Source organism: Schistocerca serialis, chromosome 4, assembly GCF_023864345.2.
Source record: "Schistocerca serialis cubense isolate TAMUIC-IGC-003099 chromosome 4, iqSchSeri2.2, whole genome shotgun sequence".
Classification (NCBI taxonomy): domain Eukaryota; kingdom Metazoa; phylum Arthropoda; class Insecta; order Orthoptera; family Acrididae; genus Schistocerca; species Schistocerca serialis.
The window spans coordinates 442,626,794-442,640,853 of record NC_064641.1 but is presented as its reverse complement, the minus strand read 5'-3'; the positions used below and the strand labels follow the sequence as shown (position 1 = coordinate 442,640,853).

The following is a 14,060-nucleotide window of genomic DNA, read 5'->3' as shown; positions in this document are numbered from 1 at the left end:
ACTTCCACATTCCTAATTACTTTATTTTACGTCCACTAGTGCAGCTTCCAGAGGACCCTGCATTTGCCTTATACCAACAGCATTGCACTGACACTGATCTGCACTTTCCTTTCTTGTAGACATCAGTATCGGTTTCATTAGACACTCCATTATCCTTTTCATCTTCCGCAAGATATATGAGGCTGGAGAATTTCCTTAGACTTAAATGAGAATGTAATAAATCTAATTCCAAAGAAAGCAAAACATTAGAGGTGCGAATAGTACCGCACCAACAATAAACTGCCAAAATATTGACATGAATTATTTACAGAAGCACGGAAAAATTGGCAGTCTCTGACCTCAAGGAGGATCAGTTTGAGTTTCAGGGAAATGTAGGAACAAGAGTGCCAATACTGTCAACATGATTTACACTATGTGATCAAAAGTATCTGGAAACCCATAAAAACATACGTTTTTCATATTAGGTGCATTGTGCTACCATCTACTGCCAGGTACTCCATATCAGCGATCTCAGTACTCATTAGACATCGTGAGACAGCGGAATGGGGCGCTCCGTGGATGTTACGGACTTAGAACGTGGTCAGGTGATAGGCTGTCAATTGTGTCACGTCTGCACGCGAAATTTACGCACTCCTGAACATCCCTAGGTCCACTTTTTCCGATGCGACAGTGAAGTGGAAACGTGAAGGGACACGTACAGCACAAAAGCGTACAGGCTGACTTCGTCTGTTGACTGACTTAGACCGCCGACAGTTGAAGTGGGTCGTGATGTGTAATAGGCTGACATCTATCCAGACCATCACACAGGAATTCCAAGGAATTCCAAACTGCATCTGGATCCACTGCAAGTACTATGACAGTTAGGCGGGAGGTGAGAAAACTTGGATTTAATGGTCGAGCGGCTGCTCATGAGCCACACATCACGCCGGTAAAGGCCAAACGACGCCTCGCTTGGTGTAAGGAGCGTAAACATTGGACGATTGATCAGTGGAAAAACGTTGTGTGGAGTGACGAATCACGGTACACAATTTGGCGATCCGGTGGTAGGGTGTGGGTATGGCGAATGAATGCAAGGTGAACGTCATCTCCCATCGTGTGTAGTGCCAACAGTAAAATTCGGAGGCGATGATGTTATCGTGTGGAGGGGACTTGCACCCTTGCCGCTTTTTGTGGTACTATCACAGCTCAGGCCTACATTGATGTTCCCTTCTTCCTTCCCACTGTTGAAGAGCAATACGGGGATGGCGATTCCATCTTTCAACTCCATCGAGCACTTGTTCATAATGCGTGGCCTGTGGCGGAGCGGTTGCACGACAATAACATCCTTGTATTGGATTGGCCTCCACAGAGTCCTGACCTGAATCCTAAAGAACACCTTTCGGATGTTTTGGAACGCCGACTTCGTGCCAGGCCACACCGACCGACATCGATATCTCTCCTCAGTGCAGCACTTGATGACGAATGGGCTGCCATTCCCCAAGAAACCTTCCAGCACCTGAGTGAACGTATGGCTGCAAGAGTGGAAGCTGACATCAAGGCTAAGGGTGGGCCAAAACCGTACTGAATTGAAGCATTAGCAATGGAGGGCACCACGAACTTGTAAGTCAGTTTCAGCCAGGTGTCCGGATACTTTTGCTCACACAGTGTATCTTAGAAGATAGCCCGAAGAAAAGCCAACCAATGCTTATGGCATTTGCAGGTTTAGAGAAATATTTTGTCAATGTTGACTCCATTACATTGTTTCTAATTTTGAAGGTAGCAGGTACAAAATGCAGAGAGCGAAAGGTTATTTACGACCTATACAGAAGTCAGACTGCAGTTGTGGGAGTCGAAGGAAGTAAAAGGGAAGCAGCCTTTGAGAAGGGAGACAGATTTGTAGCTTATCCCCAATGTTTTTTAATCTCTACACTGAGCAAGCAATAAAGGTAACCAAGGAGATATTTGGATCGGAAATTACAGGGAGAAGAAATAAAAACTTGAGGTTTGCCAATGACCCTGCAATTCTTTTAGAGACGGCAAAGGAATTAGAAAGTCTGTTGAACGGAAAGTAGAGAGTTTTGAGAAGACTTTGTATGTAGTCAATTAAATCACGGTATGCTAAGGACATTAGATTAGGAAATAAGACACTGAAACTAGTGGATTAATTTTGCTATTTGGGCAGCAAAATAATTGTTGATGGCCTAAGCAGAAAGGATATAAAGTGCAGAATGGCAGTACCAACAAAAGTATTTATGAAAATGTGGAATTTGTTGCCATGTAATGCAGTGTGTTAGGAAGCCTTTTCTGAAAGTATCTGTACGGATTGTAGCCTTGTACGGAAACGAAACGTGAACGACAAGCAGTACAAATAAGAAGTGAGTAGGAGCTTTTGAAATGTGATGCTGAATAAAACTGCTGAAGATTAGATGGGCAGATCGATTAGATATTGAAGAGGTACTAAATCGAACTGGAGAAAAAATTGCAGAACAACTTGACTAAAAGAAGGGATCAGTCGACAGAACACATCCTGAGGCATCAAGGAACAGTCAGTTGTGTAAGTATGGATGATAAAATTTGTAAAGGGAGACATAGACGTGAATACTGTGAGCAGGTTCAAATGAATGTAGGATGCAAAAGTTATTAAGACATTCTTAGGATACATCAGCTTGGAGACATACATAAAACTGAACTCAACAACATATACCAATGAATATGACTGTTATCCAGGTCTCTAGTATCCTAATTCCTTTATTTCACAGTGGCTTCTTGTAAGTCCTTTACCAAACCCTCCATTTGTTTCATCTCTTTCTTTCACAGCCAGCAGTGCTGCTTTGATACTGCCCGCATTTTCCTTATAGCCTTCAGTATTAGTTTTATTAAATATCAGCCTCTTCCATCTGTAAGTGCGTAGACTTTTACTATTTAGACAACTGACAAAGATTTCTAAGCGTAGAGTCATGTCACGTAGTGAAATAGCTGTCACTAAATGAATAAAATCGACATTTAGGCCACGGTAGAAGTAACCTTTCCCAGTGTCTACTGATGTACTGTGTTTGGTGAGGATCCAATAATATTTCACCATAATCGTGCAATACCACAGAAATTTACTGTTGTTATGCGAAGAATTGAGAAAGTCTGTTGTACTGATTTCTTGTGGCGAACGTATGCGGATCTGTTGTTGTTTATTGCTCCAGTGAAGATAAGCCATGATGGGTCGTGACACCGCCCCTTCTTGACTGAATGAATGTCATGTTTGTTGCTTCCACCCGACTTCATGGAATCTCAGAGTCGCAATTTAGATCCATTATTATAGCCGGAAGTGGCTCAGTTCCTTACAGAACTAATGCTTTCTTCTGTATGAGGCCTCAAGTTTATAATCTGACAGATCATTTGCCTTCCTGTTCACTTCACAGATTTACAAAAAGTAGTTTTTTGTACAGCATGTGTTATTTCACTAACTAGTTATCTAAAGTCACAGTTCTGCAATAATTCACTTAGTATTTAAAGACTAGTCTGTAAAAGATACTGCATTTCACACTAAATATCTTGAATGGCCTTGTATCAAAATTATTTAGAAATGTTAATGGTGGCTGTCGGATATATCATTCCCTTGCAGTCGCTGCGAGTCAGCTCTCAAGAATGCTTGGTACGTCTCTGACTTTTCGTTGCGAATTATTATTTAGAAAAAACTCCATGATTTGGAACTATTTTTATCGTTTGCTTTAGTCCTTTAGCTCTAGATTTTTTTGAATTAATTTCTTTTTGTAATTAGGTGCTTGCTTGGGCAGAGGCACTGTCTTCGAAGATTAAGATTTCCAAGTACTCAGAACACGAAAACACTATGAAATACTTTTCTGCAACATATTTTCAAGAAGTTCATTTGACAACACATAAATGACTCACACGATTAAGTACATTTGACAAGGAGCATGGCTATTAATCATACTAGTAACAGTAGTCGAAACAGTAACGGTAATAATGGTAGTAACTTAACAGTACGCTATCACAGGCTTATTTAGTCCTCCAAAGAGTCCTATATCCCATGTTCGGTTGCTTTGAACTTGATCATTGTTGGTGACTGCTCTATTCTTACTACTAAAATATTATTAAAGTCGTCCAAAAACCTAAAATAAGAAATTATAAAGAAAGCTTTCGTAAAAACTACACAGTAAATCTCCAATCACATAAAGCGTGGATACATCAGTCACCAGCAAATGAGGAACGGTGGTAGGGTTTGATCCTTTCTCAATCTGTTCTTGTAGGAAATCGGAAACGTAGCAGCAGTTTCTCACTGGTCACTTTCGAGTCTGTCCATCAATGCCTTCTTCATACAAATCTGCATTTTCCTAATACCATTATCTGATGACCACTAGTACCGCCTTCGTCCAACCCTAAGTTGCTAGTATGGCCTGATGGGCTCTGACAGCTGGTACTGAGGGTGGAAGAAGCTGTAGTCATCTTTTCTGTTTATTTTGTTCGGACGTTTTAATGGCCTCCCTGGTCTTACACAAGTGTCACTGAATTTTATTTTCTCTTCGCGGTCTTTCTGATGATCAACCACCGTCGAACTTTTGTGCTATGTAAGTCGAATGTAGTGCTCGTGTTCCTGGATGCGTATTGCTACAGGCTTACTGGTCTTACTGATGTAAACCTCTCCTTACTCACAATCCACTTGGCGCGTGACAAGCAGTGTGCAGGGTGTTCTTGATAAAGTCTAACACATTCTGTATCTTATGTGTCATGTATCTAGGGGCTGCACAGCAACCTTGGGATGACACTGAAACATTTTAGAAAACACGTTACTTGAACAGCTAGAGGTCATTCCACTGACAATAGAGACTATCCTTCCAAGATAACTATGGGGAAAACCTTTTGCTAATCTGTAGATTCGTCCTGATAGTACGATTTTATAACTTGAGAGCTTCGGATATTACGTCTTTAGATTTTCAGTTATGCTGTATAGAATAGATTCATCCAGGCGAGAATAGATACTAGGTCGCATCGTAGAGTCTGCTGCCCTCATTTATGGACGTAGTCATGCGCTAAGAGGAGCAATACAATATGTCGCTGCGAGTAAAAGTGCCCATCACATTGTTTTTAAAAGATTTGTCAAAGCTTCAAATTTATTCTGAATTATTCCAAACTTCTTATGGATTGTTAAAATGTAATGCGAACTTCTGTAATTTGTTGTATGAGTAAACATGTACCGGGAGTAATTAGAAATAGAGCATATTTTCTTCAAATGTCTACTTAAGTCACACCCGGAATGTTTACTTTCCTCATTATCAATGTGATGTATCAGGTAAGTAACAGAAATTTGTATCTGGAAGTACGTGGGGACGACAGCCTTCTGTTTCACGATAATACTGCTTTGAAGAGGAGAGACTTGCACACGATGAAAATGTTGTCAACAAGTTAAGTGCAGACGTCAGTACCACAAATTACCGTTCACGCTCGTCAGCAGCGTTGGGTTTTCCTCTAATGCAGCAGGTCTGTTTAAATACCAGTTAACAGGACTATGTGGAGACAGATAGAGAAAGAGTTCGCAAACACCATTTGCAATTTTGTGCCGTATTTGCACTGACATAATATGGTTCAAGCACGACCGGACACCAGGTCGCTTAATTCGCAATTTTTATTGAACATTCTACTTCTATGGACGTTTTAAGTGCTTCTGAGTACTAAATAAGTATTTGGTGTAATCTGATGTTAACAGTCTGCGAGATCGAGCTTCTCCTGCGATTAACTGAATTCTAGGTGTGCCTTCAATGCTGTGAATACGACAGCTAGGGTGGCCAGTGTGTTGTACCGGATGAATTAACCACAGAGGTGGGTTCTTAGCTTTACTCCTGGGGGGGGGGGGGGCGTGATAGTACCTTAGATATAATTGCAAATGAGGCCAAATTCCATTTTTAGATCTTTTTTGCTCGTTGGATATTCTACATAAGCTTCACCTTTGAGTTCACCCCAGAAAAAAAAGTCCATTGACATTAGATCAGACGAACATGCAGGCTTACTGATAATGGTTTCACGTCCTATCCAGCAATCAGAAATGAGCTGCGTGAGTGCTTTCGCAGTCACAAGCGAGTAGCTTGCTGATACAACAAACATTTAGGTATTTTAAGTGCCACTTGCACTAAGAGAGCCGGTAGCATTTCCATATGAAACTGTACAGGTCTAAGACCGATCATGCAGTGTCCAATAATTTAACACCAAACGTTCACAATCGGTTGGCTCCGATTTTCAGCCGCCCTGCCTGCGGATTCCGAACGGCCGAGCACGATATACTCTTATCTTCAGTTTTCCATGATTGATAAAGGTAGTTTCGTCGATAGAAAGAAGGCTTTGAAGGGAAAATCTCTTGTCGTGATGTAGCGGAACAGAGCGACAGAATGTGACATGTCTTCTGCAGTGGCGCTGGTGAATCCGCTAGTAATGTGACGCACAATACGGATGGAACTTGTTGTTTACGCAAAAAATGAGAACGGCGGTGGGATGACTTATTCGAGAGGCACTTGCAGTTTCTCTGGAGCTAACATGTAAATTACAATCAGCAGCTACCCTAACACTTATTTCATTCGCACCGTTCTTTGCACGCTTGTTCTTTATTCTCTGTAAAGCAGTAGCATACCTAGTTTTTCTTGGTTTGTGGAATTTTTTTATTTTCAAACTAACAATAAGTTGGCACACACGAACGACATAGATTCAATGTAGGTAGATTAGGTCTGTGCATCTGTTATATAGGTATCGCGGTGGTGCAATACGCATTTTCCTTCTTATCCGACGTGACATTTGAGTATGAAGACACTAATTCCCATGAGACAGCAATCTGTTTCATGTCCAAATAGATAAATACTAAGTACTAAATATTGTAATTACTCCGAAATTGACTTGGATTTCGACGAGTAAAAATCCTTTAATTTCGTCTGTTTTGCAATTACCATAATATGAGTAAGAATTAGTTCAATTCCGTATGAAAAAACAAATTTGATACCATTATCTCCATACTTAATCCATACATATTACCAGCGGAAAAATTTTCCTATAGGAGCATGAAAGAAGCGAATATGCTTCTCTTTGTTAAAAGACTCTGACTGAAAAGTGGGGTACCAGCTATCTCATTCTCCTTTCCTTCGCGCCTTAAAAATTTTTTCAAAACGATTTACATGCGAAAATGTTCTGCTCTTTTTCACAAGCAACTTATCTCTCACTCCCACGAGCTGCCCCTAACTCTAACTCGTTCTCACCCACTAGACCATGGTTGTAAATCTCTCACGTCCATTCACTCCCATTCCCACTCACTCATTCGGCCCAACTAAATGTCATTATCTCATGGTGGCCCTCCAACTGTCACAGCCTCCTGTATCTCAGCCATAATCGCCTTCCTTCTGTCTTAGCACTATACTGTCTCTTCTCACTGTCACTCTCTCCCTCTTCTATTTTCTTGCTGCTACTATCCCACCCATTCCTTCTCAATGTTGCTGCGCCTTCTCACTATCATTACCCCTGTCTTCTTCGTTGTCATTGCCATATACTCTGTCATTATCACTGACTCTCACCTACTTCCACTTTCTCCTTCTCTTTATTTCTCTCCCACTGGCACTGTTTCCTCTCTTTTCCTAGCACTGTTCAAAAATGTGTGTGAATTCCTAAGGGATCAAACTGCTTAGGTCATCAGTCCCTAGACTTACACAACTTAAAACTTAAAGTAACTTATGCTAAGAACAACACAAACATCCATGCCCGAGGGAGAACACGAACCTCCGGCGGGTGTGCCCGCGCAGTCCGTGGCATGACGCCCTAGCACTGTACTCTCACTGGCTACTATACTCCACTGCCAATGAGTCCCGCTCTTTCTCCACACTGTCATTGTCTCTTTCGCTCTTTCTGTATCGCAACCACTGTCAGTTACTTTTCAGTATTTACTACTTCTCCGTATCCTTCTGCCACTGTCTACTTCTCTCTCAGGATAAAAAACCGCGAATATGTTCTCATGCCGATATTTTTCGTAAAATTTTTATAGATGCCAAGGAAGGTAGAATGAGGCACCTCATACCCCACGTTTCGGTCAGAATCGTCTAATAAAGAGAAGCACACTCGCGTTTTCTGTGCTGCTGTAGAAGCATCTTTCCGCTAATTCCCTTCTTTTCCCTGCCACGGCAGGGCATGTCATTCATATAACTCATATGGGTCACTAATTTTCATAATTTACTTATGTGGAATTGAAATAACGCAGAACTAATTTTACATCTCAGATCGTATTTTACGTGCACAGGAATTTTTATGTAATTTTTTCGAGCACTACAACGTGGAATTCCCAGAACAATTCTGATGGTAACGGAGACACTTTACATCATATTCCTCCATGCTACGTAGCTGTATAAACTATATTTTCACCTCACATCGCATTTTACTTGCGTATTTTACGCCCACAGGCAGGATAACTTTGAACCTCTGTATCTCGAAAATGGGAAAAGATTTCTAGAAAATTTTCATTGTTGTTACAGACTGGAATTTTAGAAATATAGTCTAAAAATTACAGGCATTTGCTGTGGATAGCTGTTTTGACCAAATGCTGACCGCAGAAACATTGTGAAAATCGCCTTTTTGTGGGCCGGCCAGAGTGGCCTTGCGGTTCTAGGGGCTACAGTCTGGAGCCGCGCGACCGCTCCGGTCGCAGGTTCGAATCTTGCCTCGGGCATGGATGTGCGTGATGTCCTTAGGTTAGTTAGGTTTAAGTAGTTCTAAGTTCTAGGGGACTGATGACCTCAGTAGTTAAGTCCCATAGTGCTCAGAGCCATTTGAACCGAGCCTTTTTGTGGTTTCCTCAGGAATAGTCCATGAATTTACGAAAATGTATCATTCGCTCCTTCATTCATTTATTCACCCATTCGGGCATTGATTCGGGGCATACCCGTCTATTTAATTAAATCATGGGTTTATCACGGATATACGCGTCATCAATCAATCTGTTTAATTTCTACGTGTACATATTTCATGTACCAATAGGAAAATTTTGAACCTCTGCATCTGGGACAGAGATAAGGATACCTAGAAAATATTTAAGTGTTTTCGAGATAGGGATCTGAGGAATATATCGAAAAAAGGTGAGCCATAAGCTGCGCACAGCCTTGTCGGAATCGGCGGTTGGGGTTTGGTACCAAAAATCATGTTTTCAACATTTTTTCGGCCTACAGGTAATCTAATTTTGTCGCATTGCACGCGTAAAATTTAAGCAAATGCATCATTCATTCATCATGGGTATATCCGTCAGTTTAAATCAGAGGGTATGACGACTGTAGTTTATTTTAAAAAATTTACGTGCTTATTTTACGTGCACCATCATAGTCACTTTGGACATCGGTATCATGGTATTTCGAGATAGGAATCTTGGGTATATATTGCAAAACTTTCAGCGATTTCCTGTGCATAGCCGTCTTGGAATTGTCCACTGGCTATTGGTCCGCTGGTGACGGCGAAAAAAAAAATTGGTGTTAGAAGGAACCGTCTCCATCGTACACTACATCAGATGCAAAAAGAACATAGCGATTTGCTACATTTACCTAAGCAGGAGGAAGTGTGTCCTATTCACACTTTGACCTTGGACTATAGGATAGCGACACTAAGGTCATCCCCTCCAGTTGCATATACAAATGGTCCCTAACCCAAGGGTATCCAAGACAGTTGACCCTACCTTTCTGTCACTAATAGAACACGGAGTATGAACACCGGAGAATCCCGTTCTTTTGCGCAGCGGTTTGGAACATATAAAAATTGATGTACATGTATATATGTTTGTTCCACATCTCCTCTTAAACCAGTCGACCAATTTCAATGAAACTTGGTACACATATCACTCACTGTCGCAGCAAGTGCCACATACCTGTCAAATGGGTGGGGGTAGGGGTGAAAAAGCAGTGTAGCCCACGACGTGCGAATACCCATAGTTTATTCACACAGTATTTGATAATGGGGGCGCTTAGTGACTTGCTTCAAACTCTGCACACATATTTTAAACATTTATGAAACTTTTCTCACCAACAACGGCCACAAAATAATCGAAGAAAAATAAGTTTATCGTATACTACATTTTTGCTGTTCTTGCAATAAAACTGCTAAATGAAGTATGATGTTTTAATTTACACTTTTTTACCGCTAATCGTATTCGCGATACTTTTGCAGATAGTATTCACAAGTATCTGCTAAAATATATCATTGTACTACACATTATTCCGAAGTTATGACGCCAAATACTAAGAATCTTGTAAAACTGTCGATTCATGCGTGGCGTTTTAATTTATTACTTCTTTGATGCGAAGTCTATTCGCAGAACACTTCGTATACAGCATACACATATGTTACTGAACGTACCTAAAAAAAACCAGACCATTGTACAACACATCGAATACAAGTAGCAGTCCAGGATATGCCAGGAAAGGGTGAGGGATAGCAAGATACGGGTGGGGGGAGAGGAATCAGCACTTCCTGTTGGAGTGTGCAGGTACTAGATGTTAGCCAGATGAGGCTGCCAGATGCAGTGTCGAGATGCTGTGGGGGAGGGAGAGGAAAGTGTGTGTGATGGGGGGGATGGGGAGGAATAGATCAGAGGAACGGAGAAAAGGAAAAGACCGGTGGGTGTACAATGATCTATTTCAGGAGAAACGACGGCAGAGATGCGTGAAAAATTGCCACATAATGTATGACGCTTTAATGAATTATCTCTTAATACGCATTCTATTCACAACACATTTTGTAACGGTAGTCATATACACCACTGGATGTAGCTGCAAAATTGTCTAACTTAACAGCACATAGTTCAGGAGATACGACGTCATAAACACTGAGCTGCGCGAAAATGAAACTGCAGGGCGAAATTTGCTAGGGATACAGGTGAAATACGTGTAAATTTAGTGTAAAATGTGTAAAACATATGCGAAATTCGCTAGTGAATCGGATGAAATATACGTACAGATATGAAAAAAGTATGTTAAATTTATATCGAACATTATCACATATTCCGTTGTTAAAGAGATCATCATAAATACCTGAAACGATTTCAACCATATTTGGTACACATATTAATTATGATGTGGATAGAAATGCAGTGTGTATAAGAACCACCAGCTACCACTGGAGTGAGCGTGATAACGTTAGGAGAGAGGTGGGGAGGGGGTTAGGGATGGAGGAAATGGTCAGTGAGTGAGGGGAAAGGAGGATATCGACATAGACAGGGGAGGAGGAGGAGGAGGAGGATATTGGTGTTTAACGTCCCGTCGACAACGAGGTCATTAGAGACGGAGCACAAGCTCGGATTAGGGAAGGATAGGGAAGGAAGTCGGCCGTGCCCTTTGAAAGGAACCATCCCGGCAATTTGCCTGGAGTGATCTAGGGAAATCACGGAAAACCTAAATCAGGATGGCCGGACGCGGGATTGAACCGTCGTCCTCCCGAATGCGAGTTCAGTGTTCTAACCACTGCGCCACCTCGCTCGGTAGGGAAGGAGAAGATGGACAAAGAGAGGAGGAGAAGAAAACAGGCAGAAAAAGTGAAGAGTAGACGACGGAAAGAGACAGAAGGTGGAAGAAATAGAGAGAAAGGGAAGGGGAGACGAACAGAGTGAGTGGGAGGGGGGAAATGGACAGGAAACAGGAAGAGGAAATGTTGGACAGGGGGGAGGAGGACAGACATGGACCGACAGAAGGGAGAGGAGGAAATTGGCAAAGAGAGGGGGGAAGAGGAAGATTGAGTTGGAGGTACGGGAGAAGACAGATACAGGGGAAGTAGAAAATCAATAGAGAGTGGAGGAGCAGTTGGACAGAGAGAGGGGGGAGGAGGAGACAGACAGAGATAGGAGAGAGGAGAAGAAGACTAGAATGAATACATTTCCAGGCGACGCCGCACACTCAGCGAGTACAGCTATAAAAAGAAAGTATAGGTCGATTATGGAGGACTTTTCACAATTCAAAGCCGGCCGGAGTGGCCGTGCGGTTCTGGCCGCTACAGTCTGGAACCGAGCGACCGCTACGATCGCAGGTTCGAATCCTGCTTCGGGCGTGGATGTGTGTGATGTCCTTCGGTTGGTTAGGTTTAATTAGTTCTAAGTTCTAGGCGACTGATGACCTCAGAAGCTAAGTCGCATAGTGCTCAGAGACATTTGAACCATTTTGAACAATTCAAAATTACGATATCTTAAAAGGTTCCGGAAATACCCGAACAGCCTAGTTGAGCGAATCTATGTTTTATTACTTGAATCATTTTCCACTTTTTTTTTAAAGTCATCTTACGCTGTTCTCTGTCGCTTCCACTCTTGTGTCGATCTCCTAGCCGAGCGGTCTGAGGCGCTGCAGTCATGGAATGTGCGGCTGGTCCCGGCGGAGGTTCGAGTCCTCCCTCAGACATGGGTGTGTGTGTTTGTCCTTAGGATAATTTAGGTTAAGTAGTGTGTACGCTTAGGGACTGATAACTTCAGCAGTTAAGTCCCATAAGATTTCACACACATGTGAACATTTTTTCTCCGTAAGCACCATATGTGACAATGCAGTATGGGTATGAGACCCTCAAGTTCTGATGCTGTTCCGTCTTTTCCCCTCAGAGCGCCTGCCCAACGACGCCGCCCTGCAGGCGTTGCAGCAGCTGATGTGGTGCGGCGTGGCGCTGGGCGAGCTGCGGCCCAGCTTCGAGGTGCTGGGCCACCGCCAGGCCAGGAACACCACGTGTCCGGGGGACGCGCTCTATGGCTGGCTGCAGCGGCTCCACAACTGGACGGCGGACCCGCAGCCCTGCGTCGACGGCGAGTGTCCGGCCGCAGCCAGCCGCGGGTCGGCGTGACTTCCACACACGCTGCAGCTACGAAGTGCTGCCGCTTGCAAAGACTTGCCCTTAGCAGGGAACTGGGACTACCCCATTCTTAGCATGCGAATTATGTGAATTCTCATTGTGCGTTTACGCACATTTGCCCTATCGTCAGATTCTGCAAAATGCAAATATATTTCAAATAATAATTTTTTGAATGAAAGGGAGGCTTACCAAATCTATTGCGATTATTATCTGTTCTCTTGTACAGCTGTTACAGCTTGATGGGCATCTGGGCAGGGGGAACGAGCAGCACCAAGCCTTACGCAGACGCAATGCGGCGGCCGAGCGCAAGCGCAGAGGACGGGCAATGGGGCCGCCTGGCACATGGCTTCTATGTACTAACTGTGCGAGGACAAGCAAACAGCACGGCCGCCAGCACCCTGCAGGCCAGCGTCAGAGCACCCTGCTCTGAAATGTTACGTTCTGTAGAAGTTACTTTACATTATTCTTTAGCTTGACATCTGCAAATGACATGTTTTCGTGAGGTTACTTGGCGAGTTAACAAATCCATTTAACTATCAGTAAAATTTTGCGGTGCGAAAAAATGTTTAGCTACTGTATTTTGCGATTACTTACGTACTTTTTAAAAGACATCATATTCTCCGTTGACACTAGAGGCTGTTTATTTCACAGCTGCAATTTCGGCCTTAAGACCATTATCGAGTGGTGCTGCAGAGGATTTTGCTTCAACACTTGTCAAACTTTAAAATCCTCCTTCATGTATACACGTCATCGTCAGACCTGAGCATTTTCACTCTAACAGCACAGTAGCACTGAACAAGCGCAACATCATGTAAATTACATGAACTATTACCAGTGTTAATACCCTTTAGTGAAATCGCAGTAAACTCATGTTCGTAGACAGTGTTTATATGCGGTCATTTGTGAATGTATTTTCGTACTAATTGCCTGCGTTCATCTGTAAGAGAGTCAGTTTACTGAGATTTTTGTGAAGGATGTTAACATTGGCAATATTTTACGTAATTTACATCATTTCACGATGTACAGAGCTTCGCACTCTATCAATGCTGGTCTATTGTAACAGTGAAAAGGCTCAGTTCTGACGATGACGAGTCAACATGTCGGACGATTTTAAAGTTCGACGTATTTTGAAACAGAATCTTCTGCAGTACCTCCTGCTAATGACCATAAGGTTGAAAAAGTGCAATTGTGAACTAAGAAAGCTCTACAGTCATAGCGTACATGATGTTCTTTTAACTCCACAT

At 42.5% G+C, this 14,060-nt stretch overlaps 1 protein-coding gene across 1 annotated transcript in view; it reads left to right on the top strand.

The window, feature by feature from the left end:
• LOC126474528 (peptidoglycan-recognition protein SC2-like) overlaps positions 1-12,807 on the top strand; it is a 33,465-nt gene extending 20,658 nt beyond the window's left edge. The window contains exon 3 of the mRNA XM_050101999.1: positions 12,572-12,807. Within this exon, the coding sequence (XP_049957956.1) occupies positions 12,572-12,807 (236 nt within the window). The remainder of the gene's footprint in view (positions 1-12,571) is intronic.
• The last annotated feature ends 1,253 nt before the right edge of the window (positions 12,808-14,060 follow it).